The sequence below is a fragment of the Ursus americanus genome, chromosome 17 (assembly GCF_024610735.1).
Source record: "Ursus americanus isolate L20-20 chromosome 17, mUrsAme1.1.p, whole genome shotgun sequence".
NCBI lineage: Eukaryota > Metazoa > Chordata > Mammalia > Carnivora > Ursidae > Ursus > Ursus americanus.
The window spans coordinates 11,517,816-11,534,015 of NC_142143.1; the positions used below are offsets into that span (position 1 = coordinate 11,517,816).

The following is a 16,200-nucleotide window of genomic DNA, read 5'->3' on the forward strand; positions in this document are numbered from 1 at the left end:
GCTGGAGGCTTTTCTGCACACTCTGCTCTCTGAGGTGGAGAGAGCCTCCTCCTGATGTTGTTGGTCTCTTTGGCAGAGTGGAGGAGGAAGCCTCCCAGAAAAACATGGCCCTAAAGAAGATTCGAGAGCTGGAGTCACAGATTTCCGAGCTCCAGGAGGACCTGGAATCTGAACGAGCTTCTAGGAACAAAGCTGAGAAGCAGAAGCGGGACCTTGGGGAGGAGCTGGAGGCTCTGAAAACGGAGCTGGAGGACACTCTGGACTCCACGGCCGCCCAGCAGGAGCTCAGGTGTGCCAGGCGGCCCAGCGGCCAAGTCACTGAGGATGGGGGTGGGGACAGGTCCTCCCCAGGTTGGAGCAGAGCGGGAGGCCTGTTGCAGAAGCTGGCTTGGAGTTGGGGTGAGGCCAGGGCGAGGTGCCAATTCCTGCACAGAGTGGGTCTGTGAGCCTGGGCTGGAGGGTCCGCGGCCGAGGAGGGAGGCAGCAGGGCTGGGGCGGCCGGTGCCCCTTGCCGGCCTCTCGGCAGTCAGGGAAGAAGAGCCCAGGGCGGCAGCACGCCTGGACCCTGGCCTCCATCCTGAGGGTGCTTCTCTCCAGGTCCAAACGCGAGCAGGAAGTGAACATCCTGAAGAAGACCCTGGAGGACGAGGCCAAGACCCACGAGGCCCAGATCCAGGAGATGAGGCAGAAGCACTCACAGGCTGTAGAGGAGCTGGCCGAGCAGTTGGAGCAGACGAAGCGGGTGCGCGCTCTTCCCTGGGCCCATCTCAGTGACTGTGGGTGGTGCCGGGCTGCGGGCCGGGGAGGGCCCTCCCAGAGACTGGCTGCCGCCCCAGGCCAGGCCTGCAGGGCAAAGTGGCTCCAGTACCGACTGCCTGGCTCGGAGTCCAGGCTCCAGCCCTAAGCGGCTGTGTGACTCGGGCAGGTAGCTACCTCCGTGCCTCAGTTTCCCCATCTGTAGAGGAGGCTAATGATAGGTCTCTCTCACTCAAATCCGTGACAGTTGGAGTTGAGGATGTGAATGATAAAGACTCAGTAAGTTGTTCAAGAATGACCGTTGTTAGTATTTCGTTCAGGACCCTGCCAGAGCAGAAAGCCTCCAGGAATTGGAGTGGCCTGGTGATGAGTGTCAGAGGGCCCTAGGGTTTTCTCTGGAGCACCCCCAAGTGGTCAGCTGAATTCTTGATGGGAAGCCTTGGGATGTTAACCCTGCTAGTCTCGGGTAGGTGGCTGGGCCAGGCAGGTCCCCAAGACCACGCTCTGCCTGCTGTGGTTCCCAGCACCAAGCCACTCTTGGTGGCGGCCCACAAAGTCAAAGGCTCTTCCACGTGGCGGCCTGTCAGCTATTCTCAGAGGCACGCCTTGTCCATCTGGGCCCCTTCTGGTGAAGCCTTCCCTTGCCCTTCAGCTTTTCCTCACCCAGCACACCTTTGAGTTTGTGCAGCTCCCCCTTGAACGTGCCTGTGGCCCCGTGGCCAGGCACAGGTGGGGACCATTTCCGAGGTGAGGACGCGTGCCGCATGGCACGTCCGGCTGAGTGAGGAGTGCAGGTCAGGCCTGAGCGTCCGGGCCCGGGGCTCTCGGCAGCACGCATCCCCTGGGCAGGCCTGCCGGCGTTCTTGTTACAGAGAGCACAGATCCCGGATCTGGACCGGGCGGCTCTCCCAGCCGCCTGCCAGGGCACAGCCGCCCCTTTCCACCTCCTGGCTTTCGTCCCCGCAGGTGAAAGCCAACCTGGAGAAGGCGAAGCAGACCCTGGAGAATGAGCGAGGGGAGCTGGCCAACGAGGTGAAGGTCCTGCTGCAGGGCAAGGGGGACTCCGAGCACAAGCGGAAGAAAGCAGAGGCCCAGCTGCAGGAGCTGCAGGTCAAGTTCACTGAGGGAGAGCGCGTGCGCACGGAGCTGGCCGATAAGGTCACCAAGCTGCAGGTGAGACCTCCGCTGGGACCCGGGCCTGGGCGCAGGGTGCCTGCTGCTGCTCCTTGGTCTTGGCCCTGATCTCCAGGGCTCCCCGCTCTTTCTCTCAGCGAGGCCTTCGGGGCGCAGCCTGTGACTCTAGCCCCCCTTCGCTGAGCTGGGGCCAGAGCAGTCATGGTCCTCGTCCCTCCTGTCCCCGTGCAGGTTGAGCTGGACAATGTGACGGGTCTCCTCAGCCAGTCTGACAGCAAGTCCAGCAAACTCACCAAGGACTTCTCCGCCCTGGAGTCCCAGCTGCAGGACACACAGGTAAAGATGGCGGCGGGGCCCAGCTCCTCCCTTGTATCCACGGGGTCTCTGGGTCCTCCCGGCTCCTCGCTCCCGTCTGACCCCGAGCCCTGGCGCCCCCCTTGTCCTTGGTGTAGGAGCTGCTCCAGGAGGAGAACCGGCAGAAGCTGAGCCTGAGCACCAAGCTGAAGCAGATGGAGGATGAGAAGAATTCCTTCAAGGAGCAGCTGGAAGAGGAGGAAGAGGCCAAGCGGAACCTGGAGAAGCAGATCGCCACCCTCCATGCCCAGGTTCGGTATCGGCGCCTCCCAGAGACTCGGGGAAACTGGGGGGACTCTGCAGGCTGGGCAGTGTCCGGCTGGGTGCCCGCCTGCACAGGGGACAGAGGAAGCCCAAGGCCTGCCCCTCTCCAGCCAGAGCTCCTCACTAGGGTCCCCGGGGAAGGATTCAGGGGTCTATAAACGTGGATGGAGGAGACATCACTTCTGTGTTTCCACCAGTCTGGATGACATGTAGTGTGTGTTCCTGTTACGCACGTAGGCCATAAGCCACGCCAGCGGCAGTGCGTGTGGTGCGAGGGAAACCTCATGTCACCGCGTCTGAACTGTGACGGGCTTTGTGGATGTCCTGATGCTCCCGCCGCTTCAGGAGCTCGTACTTGATATGCTAACAAAGCAGCACATGGGTTACTGTGTCACAGTCTAGAGAAGGACCCGCAACAGCACACGTGTGTATTGGTTTGCTTGGTGAGCTTGTGAGCTTGTGTGTCTTATGCGTGTTAAAGCATCGTTATAAGAAGGAGGCCATAGTCTTGTTCTAGACTATCAAAGGGTCCTCGACCAGGAATAGCCATGTTCTGCATCCTATCCTAGGACCTTAGTGGCCAGGCCTGGAGATCTGCACCACCTCCTGGGGGTGGGCCTGTGGTCTGTGCTCCAGTCTGGGTCGGAGCGGCAGCTTTGTCTCTGGGCGCGAGGAGGCGCTGTGGGATGGATACCTGCTGAGCTCCTGCCTCCAGCAGACAGACTTTGTCCCTGGCGGGAGGCCGATGAACAAGGCTCTCCTCTCTGGGCTTGTCTGGAAAACAAGAGGCTTGGTGTATGTCTTGATGGAGAGACCACCCCGGGGCTGCACACACTGGGCAGACCCCCTTGAAGAAACCCCATTTCTCTCGCCCTAGTGGAAGAGGGGTGTTTCTGTGACTGGGCCTCTGCTCATGGGCTGCAGGCTGGCTGCCACGCCCCAGGCAAGGGCTGTCTCCCTGACTCTGTGCTCCTGCCCAGGTGACGGACATGAAGAAGAAGATGGAGGATGGCGTGGGGTGCCTGGAGACTGCGGAGGAAGCCAAGAGGAAGCTCCAGAAGGACCTGGAGGGGCTGGGCCAGCGCTACGAGGAGAAGGTGGCCGCCTACGACAAGCTGGAGAAGACGAAGACGCGGCTGCAGCAGGAGCTGGACGACCTGCTCGTGGACCTGGACCACCAGCGCCAGACCGCCTCCAACCTGGAGAAGAAGCAGAAGAAATTTGACCAGGTGGGTGCCTCTGGGTCACCCCACCACCGGGCTCGGGAGGGCCGCAGGGCAGGCACACAGGGTCCCCCTCGTGGCAGGGCATCTCGTCCCTTTTCCTGTTGCTGACGTCTTTCAAAGTGTCTATATGAACCAGTTTTACTCTTATGTAGGATTTTTTTTTCCTTTGTTTTCTTTGCTGTCCACACGGGGCTCAAACTCACAACCCTGAGGTCAAGATGGCACATGTCCTATGCACTGAGCCAGCCAGGCGCCCCTATGATGTAGAATTTTTATTTATGTGTTATACCTCTGCCTCATTCCAGAAGCTCTGAGGCAGCTTATAGAGAGACCCAGACAGTGGGGAGGATAGAAAAATAGAATACATCAGGGGTCTGCACAACCGGTCAAGTGCAGCCCCGTCCCTGTCGCTGGGGGTGAAGGTGCGTTGTATTCTGCCACGCTCCTCAGTTTGCTGCTGTCTCCGGCTGCTTCCCTGCTTCTGCAGCAGAGCCCAGCAAAATCTAGAGCGTTCACTTTCTGGTCCTTTAAGAAATGGGCCTGGGGAATAAAGAGCTATTGGGGCAGAGGGAGATGGGGAGATGAGGTCTGGTGCCAGGAGGGCCCACACGGAGAGTGGATATCCAAGAATTTGAACGTAAACGGGCATCCTTGATGAGGGCTGCAGGTGGGTCTGTGCCTCTAAGCAGCCAGATTGACATGGTCCTCCTGTTCAGGAGAACCGGGCCTTTCCTGGTTCTGAGGGAGTAATGTTCTCTCTGGGTTTTCATGGAAGGGGTGCCATGGGACATACAGAATCGTGATTATCAAATGATGAAAATGAAACAGACCTCACAGCGTGCTGGCAGAGGTGATCTCTGTCCTCGTCTGGTTACGAGGATATGCTGGACGGCGTGCACCCCACTTGGGGCCCGCCGGGTACCCTAGGTGATGGCCTGGTGCCTGCTCTTCGTGGTCCCGGGTGCTTTGCCCACCTGAGGGCAGGAGGCTCACGGCGACCACCTCTCCCCCAGCTGCTGGCCGAGGAGAAGACCATCTCCGCCAAGTACGCAGAGGAGCGTGACCGGGCTGAGGCAGAGGCCCGGGAGAAGGAGACCAAGGCGCTGTCGCTGGCACGGGCCCTGGAGGAGGCCATGGAGCAGAAGGCGGAGCTGGAGCGGCTCAATAAACAGTTCCGCACAGAGATGGAGGACCTCATGAGCTCCAAGGACGATGTCGGCAAGAGTGTGAGTGCCGAGTTGGCAGCTGGCTCCCGGGAGGGGACCCGCGTGGGGATGTCCCCAGGGACTAGGGGCTGAGGGGACACCGAGGCCGGGGACATTGGGGACCTTGTCCCTCCACTCCTGACTTGGGTTCCTTGGATGGGGGCACAGGTGCACGAGCTGGAGAAGTCCAAGCGGGCCCTGGAGCAGCAGGTGGAGGAGATGAAGACCCAGCTGGAGGAGCTGGAGGACGAGCTGCAGGCCACCGAGGACGCCAAGCTGCGGCTGGAGGTCAACCTGCAGGCCATGAAGGCGCAGTTTGAGCGGGACCTGCAGGGCCGCGACGAGCAGAGCGAGGAGAAGAAGAAGCAGCTGGTCCGACAGGTATGGATGACCCCCCCACCCCTCACCTGGCCGGCTTCCTGTCTCCTTCCTCTGCCTGGGTTGTGTTGGGCTCCTCGTCCACTCCTCCCGTGTCCTTAGGTTCCAGTCCCCTGTCTCCGGGCTCAGGGACCCTTCTCTTTTATGGCCGGTACTCTTCCTGGGCCCCCAGAGGCCCCGTGCAGCCCACCCGGGCTCAGAGCGGAGCAGGGTGTGGCTGTGGGTGCCGCCGCCTGAGCCGTGGGCCTGTCCCCAGGTGCGGGAGATGGAGGCGGAGCTGGAGGACGAGAGGAAGCAGCGCTCGATGGCGGTGGCCGCTCGGAAGAAGCTGGAGATGGACCTGAAGGACCTGGAGGCCCACATCGACTCCGCCAACAAGAACCGAGACGAGGCCATCAAGCAGCTGCGCAAGCTGCAGGTGAGCTCCCGGCTGTGGCTCTGGGCTCGAGCGGGGCCGGGAGACCAGCCCCGTGGCTGGTGAGCGCTGAGAGACGGCCCCCTCCCCTCTCTGCGCATGGACCGGTCTGCCCTTCGCCCTGGAACAGAAAGCAGACTTGCTATAGGGTCACGGATTTGTGTGTAGTAAACAAAGAAACAAGCCCACGTAAACCTAGAAACGCAGTGACGTTAGCGACGGAGTCACTTGGTGGTAGATTTCCAGAGGAAACCAGATCGGGCCCGGGTCCTGACCTGATCCGGCCATAGTGGACAGTGATTGACGCTTCGGAGCTGAGCACAGAACCCTGTGTGCCGCCCAAAGCACAGAATACGCACTTGGGAAATTCTCACCTCACCGATAATTAAAGATCACAAATTTTGTAATGTTTTTTTATTTTAATAATAACTTTAGTGTAGTTAGCATGCAGTCTTATATTAGTGTCAGATGTAGGATAATAGTGATTCATCAGTATGTCCACATGTTATTTAGTGCTCATCAAAATCAGTATCAAAGATAACAAATTTCATGCTATTCTATTTATTAAAAGGTTTTATATATTTATTAGAGAGCACGAGGTGGGGAGGAGTAGAGGCAGAGGGAGAAGCAGACTCCCCGCTGAGCAGGGAGCCAGATGCAGGGCTTGATCCCAGGACTCCAAGATCATGACCTGAGCCTGAGGCAGACGCTTAATGGACTGAGCCACCCAGGTGCCCCAAAGATAACAAATTTTAAAAAACAGCTTTGAAAAGCCACATGACACCCAGAAAACCAGCAGCAGGAAGAACAAATTCAGCGTCTGTTGGCGAGGTCGTAGGGTGTAGGTGCCCTCGTTGCTGATGGCAGGTGTACCTGGTACCATGTGGCCTGGGGGATCCCAGTGTAGGATTTATCTGCGGAAAGAAAAACAAAGCTATTTGACCAAGATCTTTAGAGTTAAAACCAATCACAGGAGAAGAACAAAGGAAATGTGTTTTTGCGAAGTGGGGGGGCGCTGACCTGGCAGGTGGACGTTGACGCAGAGGAGCGGGTGTCCCGGGGCATCAGAGCCAACATGCAGGTCAACAGGAAGTTGTAGAAAGTATAGCCCAGATGGCAGCTCGGGCTCACGTGTAGCCAGTGACTGACCCGGCCAAAGGTGTGCTTCATAAATCCTGATGATCAAAAACGTGTGAAAACGACATCGGATGAAAGAGACGTGTGTCCTTATTATTTTGCCCTTTCACTGTTACGTTGGTTACATATGGTGCCAGGCTGAACGCAGCCTGAGGTTCCTGGGGGTGGGGTATCCTTGAGAGGGGTGGTGGCCGTGGTGGGGGTACCAAGCCTCTCCTGCCCACCCCAGGCCCAGATGAAGGACTACATGCGGGAGCTGGAGGACACACGTGCCTCCCGCGAGGAGATCCTGGCGCAGGCCAAGGAGAACGAGAAGAAGCTGAAGAGCATGGAGGCCGAGATGATCCAGCTGCAGGAGGTGGGCCGGGCCCCGGGAGGGCACTTGGGCTCGCCAGCAGGGGGCAGCCCACGGCCTTCACCCAGCCGGCCCGGGCCAGCCAGCACAGCTGGCAGCCAACGAGCCCAGCTCCGGCGGGCTGGGGTGGTTTGGGCTTCCTAAAAGAACTCCCTGCAGGGTTTCATTAAGTAGCCGGGCTTCCTGGTATGACGAAAGTGTGCGTGAATTAAATTGTCACCTTTTGGGGCCAGCTCCCTTGCATGAAATGAGACTTTGTGGTGATTACCACCTCCTGCTGAGCATTGGCGCTTGGTGGGGCGGGGGTGGGGGGACTCCTTCCCCCTGCCGCCTTGTCTGTCACACGTGAGGCATATCATGGAAGACTTCCCTCCGCCCTAGGCGGTCTTCTTTAGCATGAGGTGACTGGCCACCCAGTGCTCCTAGCGGGGCTGGGTGTCCAGGCATGTCCTCGGTCACTCTCGCCTGATGGCTGTGCTCTCTCTCTTGCCTGGGCCTGGGGTGAGCCCTCCCTCTGAGGTTGTGTGTGGGTCTCTGTTGAGAACACCTTACCCACCTGGCTTTCAGAGACTACTTGCTCTCGCCCTAACTCATATTCCTGCCTTGTCCCCCGACTTCTGGTCTCCCCAGAATGTAGAGGGAGCAGCATCCCATTAGGGCGGGACAGTTTTATCTCTACATCCCCAGCACGTGACTTGGCTCCTGACTCTTAGATAAAGGGGCTTTGCAAATGTGGTGCCTAGGCCATGGCCTCATTGGAAGGAATCAGCCCTGTGAGCCAGACGGGCTCATGAGGAAGGGCTTCATGGAGGAGGCAGACCTGGGAGGGGGTTTGAGAGGAAGGGCCAGGGGCTCAGGGAGCATGGTGCTACAGAGTACCAGGAATGGGAGAGGGGGGCATGCGGGGCTTTGGGCCGCCCCAGAGGGTCACAGTCTGTGTTCTCATGGCAGGAACTGGCAGCCGCCGAGCGTGCCAAGCGCCAGGCCCAGCAGGAGCGGGATGAGCTGGCCGATGAGATTGCCAACAGCAGCGGCAAAGGGTGAGCCGTGGCGTGGCGTGTTCAGTGGAGGGTAGGGGGTGCCCGTCCTCTGGGACAGGTCCTGTCTCACTTCTCCCTGCCCTCACCCAGAGCCCTGGCGTTGGAGGAGAAGCGGCGCTTGGAGGCCCGCATTGCCCAGCTGGAGGAGGAGCTGGAGGAGGAGCAGAGCAACACGGAGCTGGTGAACGACCGGCTGAAGAAGGCGAACCTGCAGGTGGGCGGGGCCAGGGCCGCCGGGTGTTTCTTTTGCGTCAGGCTGTATTCCTCCCAGACAGTTGCTGGCGGGAGCCCAGTGCTCGCTGTGGTTTGGGGAGTGTGTCCTGCCACCTTGGTTTTGGTCTCTGGACCCAGGCTTTGGGAGAGCTCCCTTTTCTGGGAGGGCCCAGAGCTTGGGGCCCAGGGCCTGGTATTTTTAGGGGCTCTGCAGGACCCAGTGGCCCCACCTCTGCCCCAGCCAGGAACCCCCGGCCTTCCTGTGGTCACCAGCCCTCCTTCCCGCAGATCGACCAGATCAACACCGACCTGAACCTCGAGCGCAGCCATGCCCAGAAGAACGAGAACCTGCGGCAGCAGCTGGAGCGCCAGAACAAGGAGCTTAAGGTCAAGCTGCAGGAGATGGAGGGCGCTGTCAAGTCCAAGTACAAGGCTTCCATCACCGCCCTGGAGGCCAAGATCGCACAGCTGGAGGAGCAGCTGGACAACGAGACCAAGTACGTGTTTGTGTCCATCACCTGCAGCAGCCTGCAGGCCCCTCTGTGCCTGCCCAAGCCCTGGAGGCCGTCATCAGCCTCCTGACGGTCGCTCACCCCTTCTGCTGGGGCTTCACGGAGTTTGCATAGGAGCCCATGGCCCACCTCTACAGTTGGGGGTTTTGACAACTGTCTCTGGGGGTGGAATCAGACAGAGGTGGGGGTTCCTGCCCAGGGGGCAGCCAGTCTGTGGGCTCAGCAAGACTGAGGCTTCTTTGGAGGGAATGGGCCGGTCACGCCGAGCCCCAAATCTCAGTTTTCCCTTTCCTTGCTATATGCCTGCTCTTTGGATTGTGTCCCCTCCCTCCCTGAGCCCATTTCTTCATCTGTGAAATGGGGTAGTCACTGTGCCTCCCCCCGTAGGAGACCAAGCATGTCGTGGGTGTTCGGTGGCCGAACGATGGCCGGCCTCCCCGTGGGGGAGATGCCAGTGAGCCCGAGGGCGGGTTGTCCAGCTGGCGGTGGGTGGCTGGACCCTGTGAAGGAAGGTCCCTGAGCCGCTGCGTCTGTGCCCTGCAGGGAGCGCCAGGCAGCCTGCAAGCAGGTGCGTCGGGCCGAGAAGAAGCTGAAGGACGTGCTGCTGCAGGTGGACGATGAGCGGAGGAACGCCGAGCAGTTCAAGGACCAGGTGTGTGTGCGCGCATGCGCGGGGCCGCGGGGCCTGGGGCCGCGGGGCCTGGGGCGCCTCCCGCGCCGGAGCCTCTGACCCGGGCCGCTGGCCGCACGTCTCCGCAGGCTGACAAGGCGTCCACCCGCCTGAAGCAGCTCAAGCGGCAGCTGGAGGAGGCCGAGGAGGAGGCCCAGCGGGCCAACGCGTCCCGCCGGAAGCTGCAGCGCGAGCTGGAAGACGCCACCGAGACGGCCGACGCCATGAACCGCGAGGTCAGCACCCTCAAGAGCAAGCTCAGGTGAGCCCCGCCGCCGCCCCGGCGCCCTCGCGCCGCCGCTTCCCCTCCACCGGGTTCCTGCGCTCGGGGAGCACGTTTCAAACGGGGCTCCCCGAAGCCGGCTCTGTGCGTGCCCGTCCGTGGGCACCCCCGTGCCGCGCCGTCCTCGCTGCTGGGCGGGCAGGCGCCCCCCGCGCCGGTGCCCGGCCTCCCGAGCAAACGCGGAGCCCTGGGGCTCGTCCGGCCCGTCTCGCCTGAAAACTCGGACCGCGGGGCTGCTCCCAGCCTGCCGACGAGGTGTCCAGGTCGCACGGCGGGCCTTAGCGGGCGCTCAGGGTGGCCCGCCGGTCCCCGTTCGCGTTGGCCGAGTGCGGCCCGCGGCGCTTCTCCGTCCGGGCCTGTGCGGCCGTGGGGCCGTCGTGCGTTTCTCCGGGAGCGGCAGCGGCACCGGCACCGTTGAAGAAGGATCGGGAGGTGGAGGCAGAGGCTCTTTCGCTCCAAGATTCTCAGTTCCTCTCTCGCATAAGCGTAAAAGCAACCGGAGCAGACGTTCTAGTCCGTACTTAACATTAAGGGTGTTCACGTGATTGGAAGAGGGGTTGGTGTTTGCGTCCGGGGTGGAGTTCCTCTCTATCTCTTGGTTTTAGCTGTTTTGTAGGAAGTTTGAGCGTTTGTGTGAAGAGTGGCATCTTGCAGAAGGTGACTCCGTCCCCTCCTGGGCCTTTCTCTCTTGCAGTCAGTCCCAGCTTCCTGACATGTTTTTACTCGTGTTTTGCAGTAAAGTGGGAGGCTGTGGTTCCCGAGGCTCCACAGTGCTTCCCCCTCCCCTCCCCACCCAGGATGTTAGGGCCTAGTGTCCCTCTAAAGATGTTAGGGCCTAAAGTCCCTCACACTTTAAAGTGTGAGAGCTGTACTTGGCCACCCTGGCCGGCCATGCTGACCCTGTGCCTCTGTCCCCAGGCGAGGGGACCTGCCGTTTGTCGTGCCGCGCCGAATGGCCCGGAAAGGTGCTGGCGACTGCTCGGACGAGGAGGTGGACGGCAAAGCAGACGGGGCTGAGGCCAAAGCTGCCGAGTAACTTCTCCTCCTGCTGCCCTCCTGCTGCCCGGGACGGACGGACAGACCGACAGATGACTCCGCCTCCCCTTTCCAGCCCCCGCAGCACCCCCCTCCACCTTCTTGGGACTGCTGTGACCGTGACCGCCCCACCCAGTCCCACCAGGCCAGGGGACCTCAGGCCTGTGCCTCCCTGCCCACCCCCCAGGCCCTTCTGAGGGCGTTTGGCTTCCTCGGCTGCAGTCCCCTCCCGTTCCCTTCCCACCCTCAGAACCTGATACCAAAGAGTCAGAGTCTTGGGCCCCTGGCCTGGGAACAGAGTGACCAGCAGGATCTTTGGCCCTCTCTTGCCGCACAGCACAAGATGGTGAGGCAAGGAGGGGAGGCCACTGGGGATGGGCAAAGAGAGTTTTCTACGAATCTATTTTTCTTCAGACTAAGAAGTTTTGATAGCCCGACGCCCCAGAAGAGTTGTCACCTTCCCCCACCTCTGCCACCAGCTCCCCTTCCTCCTTTGCTGTTGGCAATCACACACGGCGACCTCACAACCTCTGCCCCGTCGGCCCCCCACTCCCCTGAGCCCTGGGTGATTGGGTAAGAGCAGGCCCAGGGACGCCCCCTCTGTGCAGGGCACAGAATGCGGGGGGCGGGGAAGGAGAATCGTCCTCCCCATCCGCTCTGGGCAGTGCCACAGTGGTCCCCTTTCTCTTTCAAAGTGTCTCAAGTGCAATGACGACCCCCTTCCCTCCTTTGCGGAGGGCAGCTGGCCCCTGCCACCGTGGGGCTGCTGGGCCGAGCAGACAGGGCCTTGGGGCCAAGCTGGAAAGGCCAGTGGTGGCTTCTCCCAGCATTCTCGGGGACCAAATATATTTAATGGTTAAGGGACTTGTCCCAAGTCTGACAGCCAGCGCATTGCAAAGGGCCAGTGGCCCTCCCACATAACCTTGTACCTATCCTAGGACTGGGGCTCGAGGGTAGATTATCTGCACTGTCGACTCAGTATGGTTTAAAAATCTGCCATCTGCACGGATGTGTTTGAAAGGAAAAAAAAAAAGTTTTTTTTTTCCCCTTCTTAAAATAAATGATAAAATTCCAAGTCTTTATCACTGCCTTTCCTTTGGAACCATGTTTAGAAGAGAGTAGCTTGTCCTACACTGGTCTACACTGGTTGCTGAATTTACCTGTATTCCTAACTGTTTTGTATATGCTGCATTTAGACTTACTTATGGCAAAGAAGGCATTTTTTTTTTTAAAGAAAACAAGCTCAACGAATCATGAAGATATATGAAAGCTACATATGCCTAAAAAGCTCTGAATTCAGGTCCCAGTTGCTGTCACAAAGGAGTGAATGGAGCTCCCAGCCCCACCCCTTTTTTATATAACGAAAGTGCCTTAGCATGTGTTACAGCCGTCACCACTACAGTAAGCTGGTTTACAGATGTTTTCCACTGAGCGTCACAATAAAGAGTACCATGTGCTACGAGCCATGTGTCTGCTGGCATCTGTCTGCCCACGCGGGTGGCCTGGACGGGGGGCTGTGCGTGGCTTCTGCAAGTGGGCACCTACTTTGTGCATCTTCTGGTTTGTTTTTTGTTTTGTTTGTTTTTTTTTTTTTTTTTAGAATTTATTTCTTTCTTTGAGAGGGGGAGGGGGGGAGAGAGCACAAGAGCAGGGGGAGGGAGAAGCAGACTCCTGGCTAAGCAGAGAGCTGGATGCAGGACTCCATCCCAGGACCCGGGGATCATGACCTGAGCTGAAGGCAGACGCTTAAGCGACTGAGCCACTCAGGCATGCCTTTGTTCATCTTCTAGAAGCTTTCCGTAGTGCAGCATGGCCGAGGCACAGGCTTGGGTGAGGGGTGGCAGTCGTGCAGGAAAGGTAAGCTAGAAAGGCAGCCTGGGCCAGGGGCAAGGATGCTAAGAGGGTCTCCTAGAAACCTCTGTTCACTTCAGTTACTGAGCACCCACTGTGCCTGTGATGGGGTTAGGGACACAGACCTCAGTGCTTACTTCCGGGATGGGGTTAGGGACACAGACCTCAGTGCTTACTTCCGGGAGCGTCCTTAGTTGTCAGACAAAGCCTGCGCTCTGGAGGTTCGTCCTGAGTTCGAGGGAGTCGGTGACCGGGCCTGTGGATACTGGAGCAGAAAGCCACGGAACTTTTGTTCCTTCCTTGGTTCTTCAGCAAAGGCTAAGGGAAACTGGGCTCCTGGAGTACAAGGACAAGGAAAATAAGAGGTCCCTGCAGCTGCAAGAGAGAGGGAAAGGCATTCCTTAGAGAAGGGCTGTGGCGTGGACCCAAGCAGCCCACCTGTGCGCCTCCGGGGTCCTGGGACCACTATGTGGCCTGTTCAGCTGCTACGGAAAGCTGTGAGCTTCTAGGCAGGCCGGGCTGTGGGCCTCCATCAGCCCACTCCTTCAGCCCCTGCGCCTGTGCAGGTGAGCTCGCAGCCCCTGGGGAGGGAGCCGCAGATGACAGGTGGGGTAGCCAGTCTCCAGAGGACTCTGGGTGCTTCTCCCTGTCTTCGAGGCTCCAGGGGAGAACTTTTTGCCTCTCCAGCTGCGGCGCCTCCGGGCGTCCCTCCGATCTCTGCCTCTGCCTTCACATGGCCTTCCAACCCACAGCTCCCGGCTGTGTCACCTCTGGGTATCTCTGGTAAGGACCCTAGTCATTGGATTTAGGGCCCACCCAGATACTCTGTGATGATCTCAAGATCTTTAACTTAGAGGATTTGCGAAGACGTAAGGTCTTTCCGCATAAAGTCATAGTTACGGGGTGCAGAGATGAGGTCATGGGCATGTCTCTAGGGACCACCATTCAACCCACTGCAGTACTCAGCAAATATCCGGCCTCCCCCCTTCAGATCCATGACTGGGCTCTGTACTTTGTGCAGGGGAAGTGCCGGACAGGGTCCCGCCCTGCCACGAGGGAGGGGCGGTGCCAGGGTCGCCCGATCCACCCACCACGCAGAGAGGGAAAGAAGTTCATAGCGCACATTTTGGAAAGGGACAGGGAGGGAGTAGTCAGAACAGGGCAGGGCGAGGAAGCCATCATCAGGTAGGTCTCTTCCTGCAGAAAAGCTGCTGCTTCCTGGAGGTGGAACCCCCACACCTGGGGGCTCTGGAGGGGATCCCGGTGCACTGGGAGGTTGGGAGGGGCCTCCAAGCTCCTGTCTCTGTTTAGAGCCTGATCACGCAGCCACAGAAAGGAAAGAACTATTTGTACAGGCAGCAACTTGGATGGGGCTCAAGTGCATTACGCTGGGTGAATTTTTTAAAAGCCAGCCTTAAAGTGTTACATACTGAATGATTCCACTTATCAAATATTCTCAAAATGCCAAAATTACAGAGATGGAAAGCAGGTTGGTGGTTGCCAGGAGTTAGGGAAGTCATGGGAAGGTTAGTGACCCTAAAAGGTTAGTGCCAGGGAGCTTGCTTGCAGAGACAGAACAATCTGGAGTGTTGTGAGAGGCCCGTGAATCGACGGGTCCTAGGGCTCTCGTACAGGCAGACGGAGTGTGGGGCAAAAACTGGGGAGATTTGAGTGAGGTCTGTCATCCAGTTCCTTGAACCCGGGTCCGTGTCCTCGCTTTGACAATGACCATAGTAGCTAGGGAAGGTGTCACCACTGGGGAAATGGGGTGAAAGGTACACAGGACTGTACTTTTTTGTCTTGTGAGTCTATGTTTGTGGGTTTTTTTTAAGCCTGTGATTCTAGAGCTGAATAGTGGTGGTGATGGGGAGGATCAGTGGGCAAAGGTAGGGAAGCCACGGCCAGCTTCGTGGTCTGGGGAAAACAACCTCATTCTCAAAATTTAAGTGTGTGTGTGTCCTCGTCTGTACGTGGAGGTGATCGGGACAGCCGGCACCCAGACGGAAGGAGGTCACCAGATGCCGTGATTGCTCAGTGCCTGCCCTACACAGTGAGCGCTCAGGAAATAGTAATTCTTTTTAAAAAAATAATTTTTTTTTTAGAATTTATTTATTTATTGGAGAGAGAGCACAAGCAGGGGAGCAGCTGAGGGAGAGGGAGAAGTGGACTCCCCGCTGAGCAGGGCGCCAGATGCGGAGCTCGATCCCAGGACCCCGAGATTATGACCTGAGCCCCGGAAATAGCAATTCTTATTAATTGAGCACCTACTGTGTGCCAAGGTGCAGTGAGAAACGGGGTGGGGGGCACATATTCAAGCAGGGCTGTGTGATACCCCATCGTCTCCACTGTTTGTGAAAGGGGGACCTGGACGCAGGGGAGTTTGGGCCCACAGCGCTCTTCAGGCAGCTTGTCCAACCCCCTGGAGGCGGGGACCCATGTCAGGAGCATCCAACACTGCACCAGTTGCCATGGGCCATCGTGGGCGCAGCCAGACCCAGCCCCCCTGCGGCCACTAGGGACTCAGACTGCCGGGCTGGCCCCCACCGCTGGCTGAGATCGGGCAGCCAGTTCTCATGGTATTTGAAGTTTTGTGACTTGTCTCCAGCCAACAGGGAGAACTTAGGGATGAAAATTTTCAGAATACTTGAGGGTTTTAAGGGTTTCTCTCCCTCTGGGCTGTCAACCTGAAAAATAAAATCGCTCTTTCACCAGCAAAATGAGTTTATTCGGGAACAGCAGAGGAATTGGAATTCGGGACAAACCATGGCAAACCACAAGCAAGCCCCAAGAGACAAAGGGAAGGGAGCTTTTACTACCTTTTAGGAGGAAACTGGGGAGGGTTGTTGGGAATACAAGTTCTGCAGGGAAGAAGATAAATTCAGGGTTGTGACGGTTTCTCGCTGGCCCCCAGCAGTGGGGAGTGCCTTGCAGCTGGGCAGAGAGGGATCTTCCTTCTTTTTCTTAAAAGCAGGACTAAATCCCTACATGAACAGCTCCCTCCCTCATCAAGAGAGTTCCCATCTGCCTTCTAACCCGTGGAGCCACCGGCTGCAGAGAGCGCCCCCAGCAGGCTCCCCTCTGTCTTCCTGGCGCCACCGTCCCACAGTTTCACAGGGGACCGCGTGGGAGCCAGAGAAGAAATCGAGGAAAACCAGCTTTGGGGCAAGCGGGGTCAGCCATCTGAACCACAGGTTTCTCTTCTGTGAGACGAGGAGAAGAAATGTTTTCCTGGGCGCCTGCGTGGCTCAGTCGGTTGGGCATCTGCCTTCGGTTCAGGTCATGATCTCAGGGCCCTGGGATCAAGTCTCAGATTGAGCTCCCCGCTCAACAGGGAGCCTCCTTCTCCCTCTCCTCCTTGCTTGCTGTCTCTGT

At 58.6% G+C, this 16,200-nt stretch overlaps 1 protein-coding gene across 1 annotated transcript in view; it reads left to right on the plus strand.

The window, feature by feature from the left end:
* Window positions 1–12,439, plus strand: part of MYH9 (myosin heavy chain 9) — an 89,321-nt gene extending 76,882 nt beyond the window's left edge. Inside the window, exons 26-41 of the mRNA XM_045780077.2 lie at window positions 77–289; window positions 598–742; window positions 1,723–1,929; window positions 2,122–2,226; window positions 2,343–2,495; window positions 3,489–3,737; window positions 4,748–4,960; window positions 5,108–5,320; window positions 5,574–5,735; window positions 7,099–7,227; window positions 8,176–8,264; window positions 8,355–8,478; window positions 8,766–8,974; window positions 9,533–9,641; window positions 9,749–9,921; window positions 10,861–12,439. Of these exons, the coding sequence (XP_045636033.1) occupies window positions 77–289; window positions 598–742; window positions 1,723–1,929; window positions 2,122–2,226; window positions 2,343–2,495; window positions 3,489–3,737; window positions 4,748–4,960; window positions 5,108–5,320; window positions 5,574–5,735; window positions 7,099–7,227; window positions 8,176–8,264; window positions 8,355–8,478; window positions 8,766–8,974; window positions 9,533–9,641; window positions 9,749–9,921; window positions 10,861–10,978 (2,611 nt within the window). The 3' untranslated portion in view covers window positions 10,979–12,439. The remainder of the gene's footprint in view (window positions 1–76; window positions 290–597; window positions 743–1,722; window positions 1,930–2,121; window positions 2,227–2,342; window positions 2,496–3,488; window positions 3,738–4,747; window positions 4,961–5,107; window positions 5,321–5,573; window positions 5,736–7,098; window positions 7,228–8,175; window positions 8,265–8,354; window positions 8,479–8,765; window positions 8,975–9,532; window positions 9,642–9,748; window positions 9,922–10,860) is intronic.
* The last annotated feature ends 3,761 nt before the right edge of the window (window positions 12,440–16,200 follow it).